This window comes from Watersipora subatra, chromosome 6 (assembly GCF_963576615.1).
Source record: "Watersipora subatra chromosome 6, tzWatSuba1.1, whole genome shotgun sequence".
Taxonomy (NCBI): domain Eukaryota; kingdom Metazoa; phylum Bryozoa; class Gymnolaemata; order Cheilostomatida; family Watersiporidae; genus Watersipora; species Watersipora subatra.
The window spans coordinates 24789538-24817056 of NC_088713.1; the positions used below are offsets into that span (position 1 = coordinate 24789538).

At 36.1% G+C, this 27519-nt stretch overlaps 1 protein-coding gene across 1 annotated transcript; it reads left to right on the forward strand.

Moving 5' to 3' along the window:
- LOC137398771 (ATP-binding cassette sub-family F member 1-like) lies at positions 1–27280 on the forward strand. Its single transcript, XM_068084951.1, has 10 exons — positions 1–48; positions 2235–2356; positions 3240–3410; positions 5459–5645; positions 11429–11541; positions 12690–12838; positions 13778–13986; positions 22644–22756; positions 24543–24622; positions 27217–27280. Exons 1-10 carry the CDS (start codon positions 33–35, stop codon positions 27278–27280), a joined length of 1224 nt encoding a protein of 407 aa, XP_067941052.1. The 5' UTR covers positions 1–32.
- The last annotated feature ends 239 nt before the right edge of the window (positions 27281–27519 follow it).

Sequence of the window (27519 nt, forward strand, 5' to 3'; positions counted from 1 at the left end):
TTTTGAGATTTCCTTTGGTGGTTGTCGAAGAAATGGTAACAAATTTCAGTAAGTTGGTTGTGTAACCATAGTGTAGGATTAGCATGTAACTTAGCTGCTGTCTGTAGTATATTTTGGTATGCTGCTAACCATCTATTAGGTAGTCTGACTTAAAGATGCGGTTGCGTCAATCTTTAGTTGATTTTAAAAGAAAACATTTTCTTTGATCTGTCAGTTGATATGTTGTTTGTTGCGTTAGGTGTGTTATATGTGTTGTGTGTGTTATTAAAATATATGCCAATAGAGCCGCGTAGGACTAGACTTTAATCGCAATAGCCGATGTGAATACGAGAGATAGAAACAGGTTGTATCACGCGTTACATCATTTTGGGCAAGTCTGGGCATGTTTTTTGGCTTAAGCGTTTTTAGCGTGATCGAATTTTTTTTGTTTTATTTTCGAAATATTTTGACATTGAAATCGCCTAACACAACAAACAACATATCAACTGATAGACAAAGAAAAATACTTTCTTTTAAAATCAACTCAAATTTGACTCAATTGCATCTTTAACCCACCGATTCTGGCAAAGGATTACTAAAGCCATTCTTGCACCTGGTAAGCGGTTTGTGGACTCACCTGTTTTCACTTAGTTATGTGGAGCATAAAATCTTTTGAACCCAACATTTTGTTCATTGGAATTGAGTCGAGCTATGCAGAGGTACCTGCCAATACAGCTCTGATTACACTTCAGAAGTCCAACTATCAGAAAAGACTTCAGCGCAGATTGCAACATGGCTATGATTTGTTCAATATGTTTTACAAATCATGTTTCGCATTGTCTTCAACAATATTATTTTATTATATAATTTTCGCATGCCAAAAAATTTTCATCTCAGCATAAAGTTTTTATTAAAAACATCTATTCAAGTCCTGGCCATTCCCATATTTTCAGTTCATATAATAGGACAAATTAATCTACTGCAGCAAACTCAAACAAAACATATTATGGTTTGTGCATCACACATTTTTGTCTCTCTTTCCCATTTATGGCAGTTTCTAGACGGACACGATTGCTCCCCTTGTGCACCACCCAAACATCCTGTAACATTAAAACAAATGTAATAACTACAAATATAAATGTAATCTACTGAAAGCTTTCAAATTGAGAGTTGGATAGATTTCGAGTGTAATTTTCAAAACGAATAAATGTTTAACAAAAGCATAAATATGCCAAGCCAACAATTCGAATTACACACTGAACATAAATTCTAATCATAAATCTAATTTACTAGCTAAAAAAGCCAAAGAAAAAGCTATAGCTAGGTGAAATGATAAATAGCTGTGAAACAATTGAAAATTTATGCAACGATGATTCGTAATAGCAAAAAGTTATAATAATTTTTTTATTAGTAGATGTAATCATGAGTACTAAAATTATTACCGTTAGTTTAGAATATATGTATAGGATACTCAAAGTTGAAGATAAATTTACCTCCATTCTCCTATCTTCCTCTGCAGCATAACGCTGCTGACGCCTGTCAGCTCTAACCATAGCCGGTCTGTTTGTCTGATGATCAATGTAAAATAAATATGTCAATGCGTGTAGCTACTAGAATCTGCTAGTAGTCGATGCGCGTAACTAACTAGTAATAGAGTAATCTCCCTATACAACGAGGATCTTCGAAATCATAGACTAACTGATGATTGGCTAAAAAGAGATCTTATATTTATCGCTCTTTGACTCGTTTCACATGTATCACTTGTTACGTTATGAGTGAAGCATCCACTGGAATCTGAGCTTTTTAAAAGATGGCCTCATTCAAACGCATATATTTCTGGACAGGGTTAGACTACAAATACAAAACTGACATCAAATTGTAGCTGATGTTTTAGTCTTTTGTTAGTCTTAATTCCATTAAGTCGACCTTTTTGACACAACCACATCTTTAAGGCATTATGAAGCACGCATGCGCAGTAGCACTGCAGCTAGTCGAGGCGCTGGGCAATAGTAATAGTGAAGATTGTGTTATAGTAGTATTGAAAGCTCTATTATAATATAGTAATTCATGGTTCTCACTGATGTCCAACAGCGTGAGTGGCAGGACACTAGTCTTCAAGACAATGTTGCCTATCAGACCATCTCTGCTGACCTGCCCCTGTCTCCTTCCCCATGCCTTATATGGTAGTAACCATGTTCAATTGTTGTATTATTCCATGTGCTTATTTCATTTTGTATCACATCCACTTTCTCTAGATCTTGAGTCACTAAAGAAAGCTCCTAAGGTGAAGTATGATGAGGAAAAAGTGAATGATGATTATAACCCGTATCTCGACCCTGAGGAGAGAGAGGTGACCAATGACAGCGTTGTTGAAATGGTTCGTTTTCAATCAGTTATTATACAAGACGATAGAGGATTTTCACTGAAATAGCTTGACCTCGTGTTGCTAATTTGAGAGGACTAAAAAGTCAATAGGCGTTAAGTAGAAACACAAGTAGGTCAATGGTCAAAGGTCATCAAACTATCGCCTTTGTATCAAAGGTCAAAGTGTGCCAAGCTGACCTTATCTTGTCTTCTTACGTATTAGAAACAATTGTCTTGAACGCTTGATGAACCATTTCTCTTTATCCTCATGGCTTTCATCTTTATGTGGCTAGTAAGATTATATTTGTCAATATTTATAAGTAACCATCTGAAAGAAGCTTTGTTGTCTTCATCACTCAAAAGTCAATCATAGTCGCAAATAGCTTGAGTTGAAAGTTAATAAAATTGGACTGAGGTTGTCATGCTTGCCTATTTCAGCCAATCACAGATGCATCAGTTTTATCATGGCCTCAGAGATTTTAAAAGGGGGGCAAGTACAACATTTGACGTTGATAGGTTCAATGGATATGGAGCGAATGGCTCTGTGATCGACTAGATCATGTCTCGCAATCGACCAGTAGCTCGCTGTCGATGCATTGGACAGCAGCAAGCTAAAATCGCACCCCTATAGTCTCATTTTTATTAGGGAATGTTTTAACTAACATAGCTTACATACTCTTTATTGGTTTTTATCTTTGATTTTTAATTTTTAAAAACAATTTTTTTCTAGAGATTTTAAACCTTAAAAGTTAGAAATTTGAGTTTCATGTCAAATTTTTGCGCAAATTCTCTGTCGTATGTTTGCAAGTTTGCAGAGGTTTGCCTCAACTATAAAGATAGGTTTACTTTGCACTGTTCAGGCTGCTATATGGTAGCCTTGATTCCTCCTGTTACAGAAGAAGGAGCCAACAGCTAAGCTCACCCACAAAGAGCTAAAGAAAATGAAGAAACAGAAGCTATTTGAGGAGCAGTTGGATGCTCTGAAGGCTGAGGACCAGTTCATCCTCTTACAGGCTAATAAGTCGAGCAAGTCATCTAATCTCCTTAACAACGCCTTTGACATTAAGGTTAGACTCCATCACTCCTCAGTCACATTTAACCACAGTGGTGATCGTCATTCTGGAACCTCTTATAGTAAACATGTTATTTGTTATTAATTCATAGTTTGATAAATATTTATTAGATGAATTATGTCATTATGTGCCTAAATGGAAATTTAAGAATGTTCCACATATGAATCTTTGTTATAATAAGACCCAACTAGGTTTGTCCAAAGACATGGTTGGATGTTGAAATAAAATTCTATCGCTCAAGATTCACAGTAAGACATTCGGATTAACAGCCGAGGGCGCTGCCACTCACATCTATCAACTCCCTTGCAGCATCTAAGAATACTTGTGCACATAGTTATTACACATGACAATCTCTCACAGCTCACGAGACCACCAGAGTGGTAGTCTTATTAAATATCAACTGATATTTGCCTCCTTAGCCTGGTTTTGGTGTAACTTGGCAGTATCTGTGCATTACTACAAATTCATTAAAAATAAGTTTATATTTATCCAAAAAATTGGCTAAATGTTAGCATGGTTGTTGAGCATGCATAAATACACAGCTATATAAGAGTAAACTGGTGGCCTCTGGGTAGGAGTAGTGTCTTAGTTGTTAAGCCTTTATTATTAATCACAGGAAAGGATACATGATAAAGGATATGTGTGCTCAATAAATAAATTACATTTTAAAATTACATTACATTAAATTGTTTCAGAATATTGAGTGACATACAGAGTGGCTGCAAAACTTGTTTTTCAAATCTTTACTATAGTACGAATTGTGTCCATTTTTCTGTCTAAAGATCAGCTAAGAGGTAAAGCCCGGTTCTTGTGTACGCCACAAACGCCGGCGACATCACTGCCCGGCTATTAGCTGTGAAATGTGAACCTGCGCGCTGTTCAACTTTCGCTAAGAGTTGCGGGCAAAACCTTCACGAAATGCACTGCAAAGGTTAAGGTCAGCATCTTCGAAATTGCATGGCGAACGTACATTTTTATGCAATTATTTGCGATGCAGCTTTATGTGAACAGAAGCCACTGAGCCTAGCACCACAAGTGTCTCGCTGCATGAGATTACTGCCAGGGTCTCGCTCTCGATATGGGATCCAGGCCTTAGGGTAAAAAGCATCACAACTGAAATTTAACTTGAATATTTGACTCTGCAGGCAGGCACACTACTAACTGCACTGCTCCATCAACTTGCAACAAGTTAGAATAATTGTGTGCATATTTATTACACCTGATGATCTGTCATGGCACACTCGACTGCCAGTGGAGTAGTATGTATGGTTCGAGATAATAAAGAAAGTTATTACGATAGTAGGAATGAAAAATACTAGTCTAAGTCTAAGTGGTGATCATAACTACAGGTAGCCCTGTAGTTATGATCACCACTGTATGCCCGGCTGCAAGCCTTCAATCCAAGTATGTGCTCAGTTCGAGTTTGTAGGATGGTGGTGACACGAGAGTAATCACTCAGAATTCAGTTTCGCTAATTCTATTATCACTAGTTCTTTATTAGGCAACTGTGATACATATACTAAAAAATTATCAGCAAACAATCCAAATAAGTTTCTTTATTTTGATTAATATAATTAATATATATTAATTAGTATTTATTAATAATTATTAGTATTTTGGCTAACTATTGAGTTTTATTACTTTTTTAACATGAATAATTGTTCACTCTGTTCTTTCATCACAATTATAATTAAGAAAAAGCTAATCAGAATTCTCTGTGTTCTTGTTAAAAGTTGACAAATTCTTGGGATGCAGTGACAACCCTTTCAGTGAAGTTTCAACTATGTTTGATGAAAATGTGACGATTTTTGGGAGATTTCAAGTGGTTGTCGATTATTTCCTGGCGACAGTGATTGACATTGGCTGTCAGGTGGTTGTCAATAGCTGGCAAGTGATAGTAAAAGCCTTTTAGACTGTTGTTAATGTCTGCTAAATGATTCGCCAATGATGTAATGGATTGTCAACAGCTGTTAGATGTGTCAAGTGAAAGTTGTGGCTGTATGTCCCTCACATAATTTTATGACAGACAGGGAATATTGCAGGTAGAGAACTATTCAATAAGCGCTCGTGGAAAAGACTTGTTTGTGAATGCGTCTCTCACCATAGCCAACCAAAGAAGGTATGGTCTCGTTGGGCTCAATGGGCATGGGAAGACAACTCTACTCAACCACATGGCTCAGCGTAAACTGAATATTCCACCTAACATTGATATCTTGCTCTGTGAACAAGGTTAGTTTTGGTTAACTGTTTTTCTTCAGAACAGTAAATTGAAAGCAGTAAAGAATAAACTCGTCTTTATTGCAAGGTCATAACTGTGTCACTTTTTAAAAAGCTTGTTTTTGGATTTAAAAAGACTGTTGCACAAACTTAGGCTCTTTGATTTTGGCTGGACATGTCTTTGTCTGGTGGCAGAGGAGTTATTGAAAACATGCCCGGTTACAGAGAGCAGATTAAGGTTGGGTGTCATTCTGACACCACCCATGACCTTTCTGGGATATGAACCCTAACCTGTTGTTGTAGGTCAGGAGTTCTAGATGACTAGACCTACTAGCACAAGGCAGCTCTCTATACTGTGATGACATTCAGTCACTCACAAACTAAAAAACTCAGTCAATAAAAACAAATTTAAAATTTCATGTTAGAATTGCTTGTGTTAGAATGCTGAATCCAGTTTTTCCTTTTTGTTTAGGATTTCTCGCTTGTTTCATAACAGAGCAATCTTGTCAGGCATATTTAAGGCGCAAAAATACTAGGCGATTTTATCCTGTGCATTATTAGGACCGCGGAGATATCGATGGCATGTGCCTAAACATACTTAGGCTATTCACTAGCTAGGAATAACGCGGGCAATAAAATTCCGCATCATCAGTTTCTTCAAAGTTGTTAATAAATTTAGGTAGAGATTAAACAAAATTTTTGCTCGAGTTCAAATTTGGCAGTCGGTATGCTTATTACGTACGTCAAAATAAGAAAGATGTCGAAATGCTGCGCTGTTTGCCGAAAGTATTTTCACAACACGTGAAAGAGACACGATGACCAATTTCTCTCAGTTCAGCAACTCCAGTGAGTAAAACAATAATATTTTTCATTTAAAATCAATAGCAACGTTGAAGTTGCGATCCCTTCAAATTTGATTACCGACCATATAACTGTACACAAAATACATTGAAGTTACTGTAGGTAACTATAGTTACTAAGGTTAACACACTACTTTGTTACCAATTTTTAATATGTACAGTACTTATAAAAAGTTTGACAGTTTTAAGCAGGGGATGTTTGCATTATATAATTACTATACATATCATAACCACTAAATACACCAAATGCATTGAAAGTTACTGTAGCATGCAGTAAACTATATGCAATTTTTTCACCCAACGATGCCAACCCTGGAACAGATCACAGTAGTATTCTGAAGGTGCCCTGTATTTAACAATCTGCATATATAAGTCTCAAAGTTTGTGTCTGTCTGTATGTCTTTCAGTATGTCCAGCTATGGCTATTAAAATCTTAAGTATAAATCTCGCTTCGTTTGGGATTTGAACTCACAAATATTACAACCACAGGTTTGTAATCCAGTTGTCTAACCACGAGTCTACGAAGGCTTTTACTATTAACAGCTTTTACTATTAACAGCTTTTGCTATTGACAGATTTTACTATTGACAGCTTTTACTATTGACAGCTTTTACTATTAACAGCTTTTACTATTGACAGCTTTTACTATTGACAGCTTTTACTATTGACAGCTTTTACGATTGACAGCTTTTGCTATTGACAGCTTTTACTATTGACAGCTTTTACTATTAACAGCTTTTACTATTGACAGCTTTTACTATTGACAGCTTTTGCTTTTGACAGCTTTTACTATTGACAGCTTTTACTATTGACAGCTTTTACTATTGACAGCTTTTACTATTGACAGCTTTTACTATTGACAGCTTTTACGATTGACAGCTTTTGCTATTGACAGCTTTTGCTATTGACAGCTTTTACTATTGACAGCTTTTACTATTAACAGCTTTTACTATTGACAGCTTTTACTATTGACAGCTTTTACTAATGACAGCTTTTACGATTGACAGCTTTTGCTATTGACAGCTTTTACTATTGACAGCTTTTACTATTAACAGCTTTTACTATTGACAGCTTTTACTATTGACAGCTTTTGCTTTTGACAGCTTTTACTATTGACAGCTTTTACTATTGACAGCTTTTAATATTGACAGCTTTTACTATTGACAGCTTTTACGATTGACAGCTTTTGCTATTGACAGCTTTTACTATTGACAGCTTTTACTATTGACAGCTTTTACTATTGACAGCTTTTACTATTAACAGCTTTTGCTATTGACAGCTTTTACTATTGACAGCTTTTACTATTGACAGCTTTTACTATTGACAGCTTTTACTATTGACAGCTTTTACTATTGACAGCTTTTACTATTGACAGCTTTTACTATTGACAGCTTTTACTATTGACAGCTTTTACTATTGACAGCTTTTGCTATTGACAGCTTTTACTATTGACAGCTTTTACTATTGACAGCTTTTACTATTAACAGCTTTTACTATTGACAGATTTTACTATTGACAGCTTTTACGATTGACAGCTTTTGCTATTGACAGCTTTTACTATTGACAGCTTTTACTTTTGACAGCTTTTACTATTGACATATTTTACTATTGACAGCTTTTGCTATTGACAGCTTTTACTATTGACAGCTTTTACTATTGACAGCTTTTACTATTGACAGCTTTTACTATTGACAGCTTTTACTATTGACAGTTTTTACTATTGACAGCTTTTACTATTGACAGCTTTTACTATTGACAGCTTTTACTATTGACAGCTTTTACTATTGACAGTTTTTACTATTGACAGCTTTTACTATTGACAGCTTTTACTATTGACAGCTTTTACTATTGAAATATTTTACTATTGAAATATTTTACTATTGACAGCTTTTACTATTGACAGCTTTTACTATTGACAGCTTTTACTATTGACAGCTTTTACTATTGACAGCTTTTACTATTGACAGCTTTTACTATTGACAGCTTTTACTATTGACAGCTTTTGCTATTGACAGCTTTTACTATTGACAGCTTTTACTATTGACAGCTTTTACTATTGACAGCTTTTACTATTAACAGCTTTTACTATTGACAGCTTTTACGATTGACAGCTTTTACGATTGACAGCTTTTGCTATTGACAGCTTTTACTATTGACAGCTTTTACTTTTGACAGCTTTTACTATTGACATATTTTACTATTGACAGCTTTTACTATTGACAGCTTTTACTATTGACAGCTTTTACTATTGACAGCTTTTACTATTGACAGCTTTTACTATTGACAGCTTTTACTATTGACAGCTTTTACTATTGACAGCTTTTACTATTGACAGCTTTTACTATTGACAGTTTTTACTATTGACAGCTTTTACTATTGACAGCTTTTACTATTGACAGCTTTTACTATTGACAGCTTTTACTATTGACAGCTTTTACTATTGAAATATTTTACTATTGACAGCTTTTACTATTGACAGCTTTTACTATTGACAGCTTTTACTATTGACAGCTTTTACTATTGACAGCTTTTACTATTGACAGCTTTTACTATTGACAGCTTTTACTATTGACAGCTTTTACTATTGACAGCTTTTACTATTGACAGCTTTTACTATTGACAGCTTTTACTATTGACAGCTTTTACTATTGACAGCTTTTACTATTGACAGCTTTTACTATTGACAGCTTTTACTATTGACAGCTTTTACTATTGACAGCTTTTACAATTGACAGCTTTTACTATTGACAGCTTTTACTATTGACAGCTTTTACTATTGACAGCTTTTACTATTGACAGCTTTTACTATTGACAGCTTTTACTATTGACAGGTTTTACTATTGTCAGCTTTTACTATTGTCAGCTTTTACTATTAACAGCTTTTACTATTGACAGCTTTTACTATTAACAGCTTTTACTATTGACAGCTTTTACTATTGACAGCTTTTACTATTGACAGTTTTTACTATTGACAGCTTTTACTATTGACAGCTTTTACTATTGACAGCTTTTACTATTGACAGCTTTTACTATTGACAGCTTTTACTATTGACAGCTTTTACTATTGACAGCTTTTACTATTGACAGCTTTTACTATTGACAGTTTTTACTATTGACAGCTTTTACTATTGACAGCTTTTACTATTGACAGCTTTTACTATTGACAGCTTTTACTATTGACAGCTTTTACTATTGACAGCTTTTACTATTGACAGCTTTTACTATTGACAGCTTTTACTATTGACAGCTTTTACTATTGACAGCTTTTACTATTGACAGCTTTTACTATTGACAGCTTTTACTATTGACAGCTTTTACAATTGACAGCTTTTACTATTGACAGCTTTTACTATTGACAGCTTTTACTATTGACAGCTTTTACTATTGACAGCTTTTACTATTGACAGCTTTTACTATTGACAGGTTTTACTATTGTCAGCTTTTACTATTGTCAGCTTTTACTATTAACAGCTTTTACTATTGACAGCTTTTACTATTAACAGCTTTTACTATTGACAGCTTTTACTATTGACAGCTTTTACTATTGACAGTTTTTACTATTGACAGCTTTTACTATTGACAGCTTTTACTATTGACAGCTTTTACTATTGACAGCTTTTACTATTGACAGCTTTTACTATTAACAGCTTTTACTATTGACAGCTTTTACTATTGACAGCTTTTACTATTGACAGCTTTTACTATTGACAGCTTTTACTATTGACAGCTTTTACTATTGACAGCTTTTACTATTGACAGCTTTTACTATTGACAGCTTTTACTATTGACAGCTTTTACTATTAACAGCTTTTACTATTGACAGCTTTTACTATTGACAGCTTTAACTATTGACAGCTTTTACTATTGACAGCTTTTACTATTGACAGCTTTTACTATTGACATCTTTTACTATTGACAGCTTTTACTATTGACAGCTTTTACTATTGACATCTTTTACTATTGACAGCTTTTACTATTGACAGCTTTTACTATTGACAGCTTTTACTATTGACATCTTTTACTATTAACAGCTTTTACTATTGACAGCTTTTACTATTGACAGCTTTTACTATTGACAGCTTTTACTATTGACAGCTTTTACTATTGACAGCTTTTACTATTGACAGCTTTTACTATTGACAGCTTTTACTATTGACAGCTTTTACTATTGACAGCTTTTACTATTGACAGCTTTTACTATTGACAGCTTTTACTATTGACTGCTTTTACTATTGACAGCCTTTACTATTGACAGCTTTTACTATTGACAGCTTTTACTATTGACAGCTTTTACTATTGACAGCTTTTACTATTGACAGCTTTTACTATTGTCAGCTTTTACTATTGACAGCTTTTACTATTGACAGCTTTTACTATTGACAGCTTTTACTATTGACAGCTTTTACTATTGACAGCTTTTACTATTGACAGCTTTTACTATTGACAGCCTTTACTATTGACAGCCTTTACTATTGACTGCTTTTACTATTGACTGCTTTTACTATATACTGTATACATACTTGTTCCGATTTCACACGCTGAATATCGTATTAATTGAAACTCTATTAACTATGAAACACGATGCGTTTTCGTGAACTTATATTTTCGCTTTTTCGTAAGGTTCAATTGCTAAACTAATGAAGTTATTATCTCGAGTAGGAATAGCCTCTACATTATCTCTCTGTTCAGTCAAACAAAGACAGTACGATATCTCATTTTTACATTTTACTAGCATCGAGAGGTACCAGTATCATCATATTCAAAGTTTTGATGGATAGCCTCTGCTGGAAAACAGACTCAGTTTAGCTGTCACTTTCTAATTATTTCACATTTACACTTGAACACTTTTATAGCTGTTTTAGTTTGTTTCTTAATTTATTTGAGGGTTGCGCGTCGCAACAATTTTGTCTCACACCGTACTTAAACTGTTGGTAGAGGTAAATGCAGACGATACATTCGCTATACTCGCTGTCCTAAATGTCCTAGTGAAGAAGTTGTCTGCTGACTTTGAAAACGGGCAGGCTGACGCGGGCACCCGTCTTAAGGAGGTGCGGAATACCCTCAACTGTTCCTGAGGCTGGGAGAATGAATGATATAGGCACTTTTGGGGGCATTTTAATATTTATGTGTAAAATCATAGGCATGAAATATGTATAGATACATCTATGCTTACTAATAGATCTGATTGCATTGATTGACAGCTCTAGTTTTCATAGAAGATAACTAAACTACTGTGACCAAGTATCATTGTTAACTTGATTAGCTTTATTGCGTTTTGTTGCTTATCTCAGAATCTTCTACTTCCTGACAGTGTGTATTCGATTTTCTGTTCAAGATCGAGTTGCCTTCTCTTCAAAACTTGGGGTTGTTTCATTACAGTTAAAGATAAACTGACACAAAATTCTAGTAGTACTTTTCAGAGAATATCAGTATCCTCTATCATTTGTAATAGTTTATGATGTTTGAGGTGATCTGACTGCTAGGATGTTTCAAGATTAAAATCTTCATAACCTGATCACAATTAAAACACTCAGATTCGAGAAAGTGTGATTATGGCATCTATAGTTGCTAAGAGACAGAATAGAGCTAACTTTAACACAGTAGCTGATATTAATAAAGGGAGAGACAGGTCAGCTGAGCAACTAGTGATGTCATTTCAGCATGTATTTTCCTCCTTGACATTTTAACCATGATCAAGTTTACTTGATTTTAATCTTGAAACACCTTAGTAGTCAAATTTCTTCCAGCGTCAAAAAAAATGGCAAATGATAAAACAACACTGATAATTTTTGATGCTAAATTTTTATATATAAAGATATATAAAAAGATATATTTAAGTTTTTTCTAAATGTATAATTATATATAAATATATTTATATATAAAGATATATTTGTATTTAAATATTTATTTGTATATAAATATATATAAACATATTTGTGTATAAATATATATGTATTTATATATTTAAATTTATATTTAAATATATAAACATATTTGTAAATAAATATATATCTATAAATATATATTTATATTTGTAAATAAATGCTCTATCTTTTGGTTTTATCTCGAGTTCATTAAAAAAGTTTGAGGTTGACAAACTATTTCTCCTTGTGTGTACTATAAGGTGTTATATGATTGTGTTAAAATATTGTGACTTAAGATAGAGACCACAACTACATCTAATTGTATTTGTTAGGTATACGGGGAAATAAAAGCTATCGGAGTAGATTCAGTGGAACCTAAGGCTAGGCGTATCTTAGCCGGTCTCGGTTTCACCAAGGAGATGCAGGAGAGACCAACCAAACATTTCTCTGATGGCTGGAGAATGAGAGTTTCTCTTGCCAGGTCTGTCCTCTAGGTCTATAGAAGTAAGAATATTGGTCTATTGTGGTGCATGCTTGGTAAGTTTGTCACCTCGTAATTATATCGTAGGATAACTATTTATTTATTCATTTGTACTTTTATATTTACTAATACCTTGGCAATACGGGAGGCTGTGAGAAATTGTAACGTGTAATAACTAATTGCACAATTATTCCATAGTGTGGAAAGCAGTCAATTGGCACAGGTGGAGGAGTGACAATCTATGAACTTAAAAGGTGTGAGTTCGAATCCTCTTTAAAGCGATCTTTTTTCTAATCTCAAAGTGTGGCTTTGGACGAATAGATGGACACGGCTTTTAGAAATTACATTTTACTAAAAAATTAATTTGCAAACGTTAGAGTCATGTTATGTTATATATATAGATTTTTTGTTCTGCTTTTTATTAGAATTATGGCTAGCTGAGTAATATATAGATATATATATATATATATATATATGTGTGTTAATTTATTGGCAATCATTTCAGTTCAATTGAAAATTTTTTTTTAAATTATTCCATACAGCAATATAAAAGAAAAAGGGCAACAGTTAGCCTCTAAAATCGAATAAATAGTTTGACAAATAGTGTTTAAAATGTTTTTTTCTGCTAAGAGAATGGATATTAGGTGGAAAATTTTTGAAGCAGCTGATCAAAGTATGACAAAACTTCATTGATTAGTTATTGCGGAACTGCCACCGTGATAAAGTGTAGAACTCACTAAAATACCCCCTTTGATGATGGTTTAGACAAAACACAGAGCTAAGTAATACACAGCCAGTAAGCAACTGAAACTGATTTGTTTTTAGAAAAAGACAAAATACTTGCCATAGATTGCATCACCAACAATTGTTGATTCCAAATAAAATACTTTGAAATCTGCATTAAAATGTTGTATAGAATAAAAATTACACTTTTTTCAGAGCCTTGTTCCTTGAGCCAACCTTCTTGCTGCTCGATGAACCGACCAATCACCTCGATCTCAATGCTGTCATATGGCTAGACAATTACCTGCAGAATTGGAAAAAGACCCTCCTTATCGTTTCCCACGACTTGTCTTTCCTTGACAACGTCTGCACTGACATTATTCACCTGGACATGCAAAAGCTCTTTTCCTACAAGGGCAACTATGGTGGGTACCTGCATTATACTAGGAACTTAGGCTATATTCATGTTTCTTAGGGGTAATTTTTGTTAAACAGTGTTTATGGTTGGTAGAATTTGCTTAATTGATGTCGCGTGCTTGGCGTAGTTCGGTTCATCGATGGATTTGTATGGATGTATGTGGTTCGCTTCACAATATATGTGGTTGCTTAGCATTATTATTAGGATATATTTGGTTGTTTAGCACTATTATTAGAATATATCTGGTTGTTTAGCATTATTATTAGGATATATTTTGTTGTGTAGCACTTATTATTAGGATATATGTAGTCGTTTAGCGCTATTATTAAGATATATTTGGTTGTGTAGCATTATTAAAAGGATATATTTAGTTGTTTAGCATTATTAGTAGGATACATGTGGTTGTTTAGCATTATTATTATGATAGTTGTGGTTATGTAGCACAATTATTAGGATATATGTGGTTTTTAGCGTCATTATGATGTATTTGGTTGTCTAGCATTATTTTTAGGATATATTTGGTTGTTTAGCACTATTATTAGGATATATTTGGTTGTTTAGCACTATTGTTAGGGTATATTTTGTTGTTTAGCATTATTATTAGGATATTTGTGGTTGTTTAGCATTATTATTAGGATATATGTGGTTGTTTAGCATTATTATTAGGATATATTTGGTTGTGTAGCATTATTTTTAGGATATATTTGGTTGTTTAGCACTATTATTAGGATATATTTGGTTGTTTAGCACTATTATTAGGGTATATTTTGTTGTTTAACATTATTATTATTATTAGGATATTTGTGGTTGTTTAGCATTATTATTAGGATATATGTGGTTATTTAACAATATCAGTAGGATATATTTGATTGTTTAGCATTATTATTAGGATATATTTGGTTGTTTAGCATTATTATTAGAATATATGTGGTTGTTCAGCATTATTATTAGGATATATTTGGCTGTTTAGCATTATTGTTAGGATATATTTGGTTGTTTAGCATTATTATTGGGATCTATTTGGTTGTTTAGCATTATTATTAGGATATTTTTGGTTGTTCAGCATTATTATTAGGATATATTTGCCTGTGTAGCATTATTATTAGGATATATTTGGTTGTTTAGCATTATTATTAGGATCTATTTGGTTGTTTAGCATTATTGTTAGGATATATGTGGTTGTTCAGCATTATTATGAGTACATGTATATATTTGGTTGTATAGCATTATTATTAGGATATATGTGGTTGCGTAGTGTTACAATACCACTTGTTAGTAGGCTGTCGGGTCAAGGACATAGGGGACTTCCTGTTATGCGCGGCATGGTCGGGCTGATACAAGATACTTAATATATATACTTACAATATACTTGCGATTTAGCCGCATTAAATCATGGTGTCAGGAGAGGATGAGCAACAATAATTACCAGTCTCACTAACACTCACGACCAATAGACAGTACATAACGATAAATAATAGTGCGGGTTCAACGAGCTGAAGGAGCTAATGAATGGACTACTAATCTACTGCTACTTCGACAACCACGACTCGACTCGTCATCTCGTCAACAAACCTACGTAGGAGCATAACGAAGTCAACGATCTATAACAACATGCAATTACAGTAGCGCTATTTGGGGTAGAAGAGTGATTATGGTGATATATATACATAAAGACATACATCCCATAGCATTCGTTCGTGCACTCGTTATTGTTGCTATTGATTGACTACATCACTACTAGCTTATTAGATATACCTACGCAGACGCTCACAGTATTACTAGAGGCACAAATAGTAGACTGTGTCGTTTTTATAAGCAACAGCATCTACTGCGTGTATCATTCTTATAATTAAGAAGATTATATAGATAGATATATATATATAATTTTTTTAGTCCTTGACCTGAATTTTTTTGTGTAGGTTATTTAGTATAGTGGTTGTTCGCTTTCATCTATTTACGGTGATTCATAGTACTCATTATTATGGAATCATTGCTTCCAGAACCGTTGTCAGAAACAACTGAGGCGTCTACTTTAGCGACACAGTGGACCAGATTCAAGAGACAGTTTGATTGGTTTATAGCAGCTAACGATAAGGCAAAAGCTAAAGATGAAATTAAGCTGGCTATACTCTTGCGCACAGTGGGGCCAAGAGGTATTGACATATACGACAATTTCACTCTGACAGATGAAGAGCGCAAAAATTGTGCAACAGTTGTTAAAGCATTTGGTGATTATTGCTAGCCTAGAGTGAATTTGTTTGCAGCGAGACACAAATTTCTGACAATGAAGCAAGGTGAGCAGACTGTTGATCAATTCTTGACAGCATTACGTAAGCAAGCAAGAGAGTATTGTGACTTTAAAGAAGCAGCCGAGGATTGGATTTTGCATGCGCTCACTTTGGGTTTATCGGATGAGGGGACGAGAAAAAGGCTCTTTGAAAAAGAAGACCTTGATCTGGAAAAGGCTATAAAGATCTGCAGAACAGTAGAGGATACACAAAAAGAAATGGCAGGGCTTAAGCTGAATGAGGAAGCACATGCGGTGTATAAGCGTCCATCGCGACCGGTTGATAGCACAGTAGTCATAAAGAAGGAACCACAAGCGAGAGGTAATTGTAAGTACTGTGGCACATCACACTCTCCTCGGCAGTGTCCAGCATTTGGAAAAGCATGCAATGCTTGTGGCACAATGAATCATTTCTCAATAGTCTGTCGAAAGAAAAATGAAGCAAGCGTGAAACTAGTCGATGAACTAAGAGAAGATCAGGTGAACATGGTGATGAAGGAAGGAGACATGTCTTCGGGGTCAGAGGATGCATGGCTAATCAGGGTTCAGCGCGAAGGCCGTAAACTGGTAACTAACCTACAAGTCAAAGCTGAGAGAATTAGGGCTCCAGAATGGCTAAAGACTCAGCTGGACACAGCAGCTACATGTAATATTTTGAGCTTTCAAGCCTATGAGCAGTTAGGCAAACCGCCATTGCAAAAGAGTTCGACGAAGCTTAGCATGTACAATGGCACAGTGGAACTATCATTGGGTAGATGTGCTTTAACTGTTATGAACAGTGAAAAGCCAGTGATTTTGAGGTTTGAGGTGATAGATTGCAACAATCTTACATTGTTATCCTTGGACTCATGCCTATTGTTGCAGTTGCTAACAGTGAATGAATGTGTTGACTTGGTAGAAGGAAAGGAATCGGACACTATAGCATGGGCTTTAGAACAATACAAAGATGTTTTCACCGGCCTGGGTAAATTAGTAGGGGAGTACGATATTGAAGCTGATGAATCTGTCAGACCTGTTCAGAATAGGCCAAGAAGAATACATTTTGCGCTTAGGGCAGATCTAGCCAAAAAGTTGGATGCTTTAGAAAAACAGGAGATTATAGCTAAAGTGGACAAACCCACTCCGTGGATTTCAAACCTTCTGGCAATGAGGAAACCGTCAGGGTCTATTCGAGTTTGTTTAGATCCAACTGATCTCAACAAGGCAATACAAAGAAATCATTACCCATTACCAACTTTGGAAGATGTGTTACCAACATTGAAGAATGCCAAGGTGTTTTCGTTGGTGGACGCTAAGGATGGTTTCCTGCAGATTGAGCTGAGTGAAAGGAGTGGTTTCCTTACTACGTTTTGGACACCTAAAGGCAGATATCGATGGAAAAGAATGCCCTTTGGCTTGAGTAGCAGTCCAGAAGAGTTTCAGAGACGTTTAAATGTAGCGCTAGAAGGCATTGAGGGATTAGCAGTTGTGGCAGATGATGTGTTGATAGTGGGCCGAGGACAGAATATAGATGAGGCAATGAGAGATCACGATAAAACCTTTGTAACTTTACTTCAGAGGGCCCGTGAGACAGGGCTAAAGCTGAATAAAGAGAAACTGAGATTAAGATTGAGAGAAATACCATACATAGGACATATCTTATGTGAAAGCGGAGTGAAAGCAGATCCCAACAAACAAAGGGATATAGTTGATATGCAAACTCCAAAGACAGTAGAGGAGCTTCGGAGGTTTTTAGGCTTTGCAAATTATCTTAGCAGGTTTATGCCTAATCTAGCCACGGTTACAGAGCCGCTGAGAGCACTGTTAGGCAAAGGGGCCGACTTCAAGTGGGAGCAAAGACTGGAGAAAGCATTCCGAGAAGTGAAACAGTTGGCGCTGAGTGGTGAAACCCTTGGTTATTTTGATCATACCAAACCTATTGTTTTGCAGTGTGATGCCAGCACTGTTGGGCTTGGGGCAGTACTATTACAGGACGAAAAACCCATTGCTTATGCTTCTCGCTCATTGACCAAATGTGAAAAGAACTACGCACCCCTTGAATTAGAGTGCTTAGCCATGGTCTATGGTTGACCAATACATTTATGGCCACCCAGATGTGACAGTTAACTCAGATCACCAACCTTTAGAGTCCATAATGCGAAAGTCATTGCTACAGACACCTAAGAGACTACAGAGGATGAGATTGATGTTGCAGCGATATGATGTCAAGGTGACCTATTGCCCAGGGTCCAAGCAGGTGATAGCAGATATGCTTTCCAGAGCACCTTTAAAGGGTGACAGTTTAGTAGATGTGGGACAAGAACAGGTGTTTCAGCTAAAAAAAATGGGAAGTTCGAGCATTAGAGATTGAAACTGTTAATCCAGAACAGTGTTCACAAGTAGGTGATAGGAAATTAGAGAGGGTGAGAGAAGCAACCAGTGGAGATGCAGAGCTGGTGATATTGGGCCAGGTGGTGAAGCAGGGATGGCCAGACAACAAGGATGAGGTGGATGCGAAAGTGAGGAGCTATTGGAATTTTAGAGATGAGATTGCTAGCTTAAATGGCATTTTGTATAAGGCAGAGCGAATAATTTTGCCAAAAAGCATGAGAAAGGAGGTGCTGAATAGTCTTCACAGCCGCCATCAGGGTATTGAGGCAACTCCGAGACGAGCGAGAGATAGTGTTTATTGGCCCGGCATCACAGCAGATATAAAACAGACAATTGGAGAGTGCCAGGGCTGTCAGGACAACAGAGGGAGTCAGGCAAAAGAATCACTGAGGTCTCACTCGATACCCAACAGGCCCTGGGTTAAGCTGAGTATGGATTTGTTTCAAACAAGAAAACAGGAAAATTATGTGATTATGGTGGACTATTTTTCAGACTACTTCGAGATAAACAAATTACCTAATCTTGAGGCAGGAGCTGTGATAACAGTTATGAAAGAGCAGTTCGCGAGACATGGTATACCGGAGGTCGTACACTCTGATGGTGGACCACAGTTTACGTCAGATATGTTTGCCAGATTTGCACGTGACTGGGGGTTTCAGCACACCATATCTTCACCGTATCATGCACAGTCTAACGGGAAGGCAGAGTCGGCTGTTAAAATAGCGAAAAACATGCTGGACAAGGCTGACAACATATATGCAGCACTACTGGAGTGGCGGAATACTCCTTCGTACGTTACAGAGAGCAGTCTAGTACAGAAATTGTTCAGCAGGCGCACTAGGGCCATGGTTCCACAACCAATACAGTCTCTAATACCCCAGATCCTAAGTAGGACACAGGTAGTGGATAGAAAGAAGTGGGGTAATTTCAAAGCACAGCAGAACTATAATGTGGGAGCCAAAGACTTACCTGTCCTTCATGTAGGACAACCAGTATATGTTCAAGATTTGAGAAAGTATACCAAGGGAAACTGGAATGGTGGTAAAGAGATAGGCATATGCTCTGACCGTTCATACATAGTCGAAACTGGAGGCAAAATGCTAAGACGAAATCGACGTTATTTGAGGCCTGCAGCCACCAAAGAGAGCCCTAGTTGTGTGAGGGGTGAAAGGGATGATCAGTTATCTGCTGCAGAACCCCCGACACAAGTTCAAATACCTGTTAATCATCAGAATTGTGTGAGGAGTGAGAGAGCAGATGAAGGGATATCTGTTGCTGAACTCCCGACTCAGACAAGGGTTTGTGAGAGAAGCGAGAGAGCAGATGTGGGGATATTTGTTGCTGAGCCTCCGGACCCTTCTCATTCAGCTTCAACAAACAACGTACCAACTAAGACTCGTAGTGGAAGAGTTAGCAGAATGCCACGACACTTAAAGATGTAGTTGCGTCAAATTTTAAGTTGATCTTAAAAGAAAGCATTTTTTTCTCTATCAGTTGATATGTTGTTTGTTGTGTTACGCGATCGCATTGCCAAGATATTTGAAGATTAAAACCGAAAAAATCTGATCGCCGTAAAAACGCTCAGGCCACCAAAACGTGCCCAGACTTGCCCAAAATGATGTCACGCGTTTGGCAACCTGTCTCTATCTCTCGCATTCACATCGGGTATTTGCGATAAAAGTCTAGTCTTACGCGGCTCTATTGGCATATATCTTATTTTGTATTTGCTCATGTTGGCTAGAATAAAATTTTAAATCCTGCTACAGATGCATTATTATGAATGTTTAAAAGGCCTCAAATAACGAAAATTGAAAATTTTTTCTACTCACTTTCTCCAAATGTTGTGTAAACATTTGGGTACCGACTACCAATTCTACCGGTCTACGGTAATTCTGTCAAGTCACTTATTTAGAACGCGGTCTTTGTATCAGCAGTTCTGCAGCTACCCATACAAACAATATACAGCCTCCCATAAGCCCCGCCCACATTATGTCGCCTATTACCTATTGCCTACGTACTAGTTTCTTACTAGTAGCAATGATATACAGCTGTATACATTGCTGTATATCATTGCTAGTAGTATTCTTACCGAATACTAAATAAGTGAAATAAGCAAGCCCCTCTTTGAAAAGAATATAGACAGGGATAGAGTTTTAAGGCTGAGAAGTCTGCTGCAAACTGGATTTGAACTCACATTCTCCAGTTCTGCGGACACCCATATACCATATCCGATTCACTACAATATTCTGCAAATCATGTTTTGCATTATCTTCAACAATATTATTTTATTATATAATTTTTACAAGCAAAAATATTTTCATCTCGGCATAAAGCTTTTATTAAAAATATTCATCAAGTCGTGGCCACTCACATAGTATTAGCTGATACAATAAGACAAATTCATCTACTGCAACAAACTCAAACAAAGCATCATCCAGCACGCATTCAAGTCTTGCTTTCTCCTTTATAGCAGTTTCCACACTGACAAAGCTTCTTCGGCTGGTGGGACGACATAAACATTCTGTAATCAGTAAAACAAGTAAATGTAAACAAAGTAGATGCAATAAATATGTCATTCATAGATATGTCATTCTAAAGCGTATCTATTGACAGCTTCCAAATTGGGAGTTAAATAGATTGCGAGTGTAATTTTAAAACCGAATAAACATTTAATAAAGGCACAAGTACGCCAAGCCAACGATTCGAAGCTTTGGTTCTGGGAATTAAAGATTTGCAATGATCAATCGATTTTACCCACTTCCTACGAGTGAAAATAATTTGTAATCATGACTCTAATTTACCAAAGAAAATTCGAAAAAAATATTATAGCTAGGTAAAATGGCAGATAAGCTATGAAACGATGATTGGAGATAGCAAAGAATTATCATTTTATTAATTAGTATATGTATTTATGACTATAAAAAAAATATTACATTTACTAAAGTATAGAAGACTCTAAGTTAATTTACCTCTATTCTGTTTTCTTCTGCAGCAAAACGCTGCTGACGCCTGTCAGCTTTGGCCATAGGCTGTCTACTCTAATATTTTACTAAAAGTTGCTCAGAAAACTCTGAGTAGCGGTCGCTCGAACTTGAAGCCATTTTAAAACTATGTATAACTTAGTAATTGTTGAAACGCGTTGAATCAGTAACGATGATAATGAATTCTCTAACGATGAGAATCTTCGAGATCACAGACAACGTGTTTTACGAGTGATAACATTTATTACGGCCTATATAAAAATTTCGCACGCATGATTGGCTAACGAATCGACCTCATTTTTATCGCTCGTGGTTTCGTTTCAGATAACAAGCTTGTGACGTCACGAAATTGGCACCCGCTGGAACGTGAGCTTTTTAACAGAGGGCCTCATTCAAACGCATATATCTCTGGACAGGGTTGGTCTACAAAGACAAAAATGGCATCAAATTGTAGCTGATGTTTTAGCCTTTTATGGGTCCTAATTTCATTTTTGACGCAACTACATCTTTAAGTAATTATGAGTAGACTGCCAGGATATCAATACACGGACATTCATAAGTTGGACACTTGAACAGTGGATTACACATACTCTACTTACATAACAATACTTGGTATATACATATTAGTAGTTAACGCTCATTTGTTTTATTTTGCTTGTCATTGCTTATTTGGTAGTATGCATAATAGTTTGACTAAGCTTCATATACCTGTGGGGGTCCGAGGGGGATGTTACAATACCACTTGTTAGTAGGCTGTCGGGTCAAGGACATAGGGGACTTCCTGTTATGCGCGGCATGGTCGGGCTGATACAAGATACTTAATATATATACTTACAATATACTTGCGATTTAGCCGCATTAAAACACGTAGCATTGTTATTAGAATATATTTGGTTGTTTAACAATATTATTAGGATATATTTGGTTGTTTAGCATTATTATTAGGATATATGTGGTTGTTCAGCATTATTATTAAGATATATTTGGTTGTTTAGCATTATTATTAGGATATTTTTGGTTGTGTAGCGTCATTCAAGAAGATGTTCAAACAGAAGCGGAAGGAACAGATAAAGGATTATGAAAAGCAGGAGAAAAGACTGAGAGAAATGAAGGTGAGTGGGAAATCTTCAAAGGATGCTGTAAGTTGTCTTTCCTCTGTTTGCCTGAGGTTTTTTATCTCCGTTAGGAAGAGGGTTGAAAGTGGAATAACTGGAACTACTTTTATAGACTTACTGTCACTGGCAGCGGAGTCCTGCCGCTGATCTGTCCTGGCGATTCCATAAGGCTACATTCAGGTTGCTATGTTTATCATACAGGGTTTACTGTTTCAAAAACTCTTTATTGTGGAATTGGGTAGCATATCCATATACTTGGAGTGGCCCTCCACTTGCCATATCTTAGTGATGTGCGACAGGGTATTTTAATTACTCTATCAAGGGTTTATGCGTGAATCCAACGTTGCAGCATACACCCTACGCTTTTGTCATAAGGCATGTGTTGACTGTTGTACTTTAAAGGATGGCTTGCAACAAAATTCACATTACAGTTATTTGGTATCAGAAAGTTCACCATGTCTTACTCTGTTGTGTTGTAGGTGCCGCATATGTAAAAATGTGATTACAAGCTCTTAAAAGCGCAAAAACGAAAAGCCGCTGTAGATTGGAATCTCTTTATTTCGCTGACGTAGCCATGAAATTTGGTTATCGTCTTGTCACGTGATGTTCTCCCGTGAATTGAATGGCCAATAAAAAGCTCAGCATAAAACTTATCATAGCACTAGTTTATGACAATTACTTCGGGTTTAACCGAAGACCCCGTATCAAATACAGATGCTCGCTACTTTACAGTTTTGTTTCAGTTTGGTCTAATCGTCAAATCGTAATCTGATCATGTGACTCAATACTTCGCAAATAGTTTTTGCAGCATTTTTCGAATATCACAAATGACCAACAGGCTTGTATTGATTATCAGACAATGATATGTACTCCTTCAAGCTAAGGCTAAAAAAATTAAACTAATTTTTTGCGGTAAGTTATAAGATATCACTGCTAAAAATGACAGCATTAAAATGATGATAAAATGGGCCCGTAAGAACAATAGACATGGTTTTATTGAATGCGTGAATTATATTTATGAATATTTTAACTAATAAGGTTGCATGAAAGTGTAAACAAAAAACATCTAACACACCTACGTCACATTTGAGCCGTTTTGGAAAGAGAATCCAAACTACGGCGGTCTCGTGTGGCTGCATTAACTGTTCGTTTCCGAGCTTTTAAGAGCTTGTAATCACATTCCCATATATTTTGTCCTTACAACACAACATACAATGTAGTAAGACATGGTGAATCTCATGATACCAAATAACGGTAATGTGAATTTTGTTGCAAGTCAACCTTTAAAGACCATAAAATATTTCTAAGATTATATACTCCATCACCACACTAGCGCATATAAAGGGACCCTATCTTAGTGATGTACTACAGGCATTTCATTTACTCTTATCAATGGCTTATGCATAAATCTAACGTTGCAGCATACACCCTACGCCTTTGGCATAAGGCATGCGTTGTCTGTTGTTCTTTAAAAACAATATAATATTTCTAAGATGTAATATTTCATCACCACACATGTGCATATACACGGACCCTAAAGCCTGGTTTCCATATGACAGTGCAAGGCCCGCAAGACGTTGTGCGTCGGCCAGTTGTGATATGGAAACGTCAACGCACGACGGTCGCGCGACTTGCGTAGGCTGATCGCAAGTATCCAACAGAATGGATCCTTGCGATGGGTGCGTGCGATTATGTATCCCACACTACACCGCTCGACCTTTTCAACCTATCTCACAATTCCCGCGAAGGGCTTTGTTCCGAAGAAATCGGTCTCCCGTACGAAAGAGTAAGCCTGATTTTTATACGACAGCGTAATTTCGCTGACACTCTCTACATGGGCATGTCTCCAGTCATTGCGGTTCCCTTGACACTAGACTCAGACATGTCCAGGCAAGATGACAGAGACATTGTTTGTACAATAATGCTTTTACAAGCACGTACAGCCTCTGTTTGCAGTAAGCTAAACAGATATCACACTCCATCTTTTTTATTTGACATAAAACAAAGGAATCGTTGAAACAAGTGTCTTGTATAAATTGGAACTTATCGACATTGTGGAAATTCTGTCATACAAATAATAGAAACCTTTTAAATATGTGGTAAAAATATATAATTTTTGTTTTGTTGTTTTTCAGTATGAACTAGAATGCAGCTGTCATGATCAGTTTATGTAAATTGGAATATAAAATGTGTCGTGGGTTCAGACTCCCTTACGTAACTCTGAAATACAAGAGGGCTGCTGAGCTGGTCAGAGTTAGCAGGGTAAAGTCAGCCACTGCTTGGATCCCTGCGTTACATTTATGATCCATACAGTAGCAGTGCAATGATCCATCAATCATCCAGCATTCTTCCTTGCCTGTGTATCCGATGGCTGTAGACAGGTCCTCTTCCTTCAGGCACCTCCTCAATCCTATCAAAAGTTGTCATTTTGTGAACTAACTTCTATCACTGTTTCCACGAAGCGGTTAATTTGCAATTTTGCGTCATTCAAGAGATAGAACCGGTAAAAGTCCACAAGTCAAGCGAGTTTCGTTACTCTCAAATTGTTCCATGCTAGTGAAAAATAGGAATGACGCCGGTGAGTGGTGCTCAAGAAAATGTCATGCATAAATCAGTCATTCTTGTTTTAAAAGTACGAGACAGAAGTGTACAGCTATGACCTCTGGTGTAGAATTCTGTATTTTTTTATCAAGGGGCTTGAGTTCATCCACATCGAGCGAGCATCCCACTGAAATGCTCATCGCGCGGTAACTTGCATGCGCGCACAATCCCAAATTCTCCTAATCGTCACAATTGAAACATAGTGTATGTTGCTTATCAAATATGTTATCATTAGGGGCAATTCAATGGTGATGTCTCAGAGGTAGGAACTCTATACAGTACTGTACATAGTAACTGTATCATAACTACTAGATAGATATTTGTTTTTTTATTTGAATTACAATTAAAAGCATGTTTTTCCATTGTAAATTTCTTTCCATCGTCATACCCAAAATAATTCTTTTTTGGGTAGTTTACAGAGGGTGGGGACAGAATAATTTGTACATGTTATGTTATGTTATTTTATGTAGTAAAAGTCGATTTGAGATGCGAATGAATTGACATATGAGCTTGGTCCCTGATCACATCATCTTAAGGTATTACTGTATTCGGTTCGTTCAAGACTCACTCTAATAATTACTCAATTGAACTCATTGTGTGGATAACTCCCAAGTTTATGTCTTTTATCAGGCTTTCAATTTAAAAATGATATTTTTCACAAATTGTAAATCGAATTTAGAGCAGTTTTAACTACCAAACTCTTTGTATGGCTCCACACTCTTATAGCACGCTGCACAGTAATTCAACAAACAATTTTTGTTGAGTTTGACCTTTGTTTTGCAGCCTTTGACTTGGTTCCACTCACAGGAGTGACAGGATATAGGCTGTCTTAATCCTCTCGCTGCTTTCAGTGTGACTAGTAGCACTACTAGCAGTCTTGCCATGCTGTCCTGACTGGAATGTAATGAAATGGATTAGCCTGTTTAGCCTGTTCACCCAGCTTAACTATCACTGTTTCTATTGTCATGATGACGCGGATTTGAAATTGTGCGCACTTGGAGCTACCTTGAGATAAGTGGTACAATGGACATGCAGATTAACATCAGCGTTTTGTCAAAAAGGATAAAAAATTCTACACCAGAGGGTCATAGCAGCCAGTCATATCTCATTTAGCAGCCAGCTTTCAAATAGGAATGACTGAATTATGGAAAATGTTTAAAATGGAATAGCTTGCACGGTGATTTCTTTTACATCGTCCACATTTGCCGTTTCCATCTTTTGCAAGCTTGGAACATTTGATAAAGATTTGTGTAACAAAAATCAATTATAGCAAATAGCATGTTTCTCTGCTACAGCACTATGTCTGTTTAGTAACTGCGCAGTTCGAAATGTTATAAATAAAAACTGCTATTTTGTGCTTTGTTCAATCATCAACAGAACCGGTGGTCTACAGTGGACAAGGTCTGCTGCAAACTACTTTTAAAGCACATAAATTACATAATTTTGTTATTATATATTTCAATACATCCATGTCTTGGCCTTCGAATGAGCCTGTTTTCAATACACAAAGAATAATAGAACTATGAAAAACAGAGTGTCAAAAATATGTCCTGCAAAAAAAACACTTGGTTGCGGTTCTCAAATTGTGACGTCATCATTATCATTTAGACTTAGGTCATCGATCCCTTTCGTTGCCATTGAGACTGCGCTTTTCTGTGACCATCGGTGCTCTTAAACCCAGAGAGCGCTAATAATAAACTAGCATTTTAGATAATCAACAATGCCTGGGGATCGTGCTAACGCCCGACCAATACAAACACATGTTCTGAGTTAATAGATTTCGGGTGATTGTTAGAGTTTGCCTTTTTCATTCTTTTGCTCATTTTAAACATAGTAATTATTATCCCATCGTTTTATATGATGGCATTGTTTGTTCCATACAGAAATGTCAAGGAAATCGACCCCGTCCTGCCCTTGGTGCAAGAGGTTGCTGAAGAGAGACAATGAGTAAGTGAACGCGATTAAATACTAATTAGTGATTAAACATAAATATTAAAGTTTAAATATTTATATTATATTATTAAATATTTGAATAAATTATATGGAAAATAGAATACAGGTGTATTGGACAGTGAAATTAATCATTTTGTGTATGATACTAGCTTATAGGCAAATCAAGTTATTTACAGTAGGCTTCTCTATTTTGAACAATCCTGGAGTGCCGTGAGTCAACCCCAACGATTGAT